At 31.0% G+C, this 1,152-nt stretch overlaps 1 protein-coding gene across 6 annotated transcripts in view; it reads left to right on the top strand.

Moving 5' to 3' along the window:
• The window catches only part of LOC113819827 (protein polybromo-1), a 57,357-nt gene extending 56,298 nt beyond the window's left edge, over positions 1-1,059 (top strand). For all 6 annotated transcript variants that reach the window (XM_070135190.1, XM_070135194.1, XM_070135191.1 and 3 more), the window contains 2 exons: positions 615-733; positions 847-1,059. In XM_070135190.1, the coding sequence (XP_069991291.1) occupies positions 615-733; positions 847-1,044 (317 nt within the window). In that variant the 3' untranslated portion in view covers positions 1,045-1,059. The remainder of the gene's footprint in view (positions 1-614; positions 734-846) is intronic.
• Positions 1,060-1,152: the final 93 nt, after the last annotated feature.

A 1,152-nucleotide genomic window follows, 5' to 3' on the forward strand; every position in this document is an offset into this window, starting at 1 on the left:
ATATGAACTTATTACCGCCCTGTGCATTATTTATCGAGATCAAGTAAAGAAAACTATGCTTTCTATTTTGTAAATTCAATTTAGTTTAAGAATTATTGAATGTAGTGTGAAAAAATGCTGAAGAAAATTTGTTAATGATGAATGATTTTGACATTTCAAGATATAATATGTAGTGCTTAGTGCATTTTGAAGTTCCTTCTATAAAGAGATAAAGAAACTTTTAGAGATATGACAAAATTGTAAGTTCTAGGAGGTCCCAAACATAAAAAAAACTTCTGTGTTAAAGGCCTTCGAAGTTTTGAAATTCTTCATTATTTTTTCATACACTTTGCTTGCTAATTGTCTACTCTTACAGATTAAATGAGAGACCAGGCACTTCCCTTTTTATTGTTTATTGTTTCATTCAGATTGGTTTTATTGTATGTTTGTAACTACCAAACAGAATATCCTGTTACTGAAAAGTTTTCCACCACTGTTATCATGCCACCTAAGTAACTGTTCAAATACTTATTGTGCTATTATTGTAGTCACCTGTATCTATTTATATACTTGTAGGTGCTAAATGATTTGGATGGGGAACAAATTAACTATGTTATAAATGTTTGTTTTCTCAGACCCAAACTATCAGCTGGTGGAGCCATTCAAACGTCTTCCAAACAGAAGATGGCATGCAGATTATTATGTTGAGATCAAGAATCCTATTTCTCTCTCTCAGATCAGGAAGAAAATTGTGGTATGTTAAATTTTAATAACTTTATAACTGTATATAACCTAGTAGATATGTTGGAAATGCAAAGTAGTTGCATAATGAAGTGATAACTTTTTTCCTGTATTTTATTTTGACAGAAGGGAGAATATCGTTTTATTTCTGATATGGTTGATGATTTCAACTTGATGTTCGACAATGCTCAGCAGTATAACCGACCAGACTCCAGGATATATAGAGATGCTGTAAAGCTACAGAAATTTATCCAAACTAAAGCTGATGAACTAATGGAGGATGAAGTAAGTGTTCGTGAGTATAAGACAGTAATGCAAAATTAATATAATTTTAGATTTGAGAAATATATAAAAGATATGATGATGATACACTATCATGTAGAATTTTCCCTGCATTGTGTCTAAAGGCATTTAGGCCTTATCATATTCCTT

Source organism: Penaeus vannamei, chromosome 20 (genome assembly GCF_042767895.1).
Source record: "Penaeus vannamei isolate JL-2024 chromosome 20, ASM4276789v1, whole genome shotgun sequence".
NCBI classification, from domain to species: domain Eukaryota; kingdom Metazoa; phylum Arthropoda; class Malacostraca; order Decapoda; family Penaeidae; genus Penaeus; species Penaeus vannamei.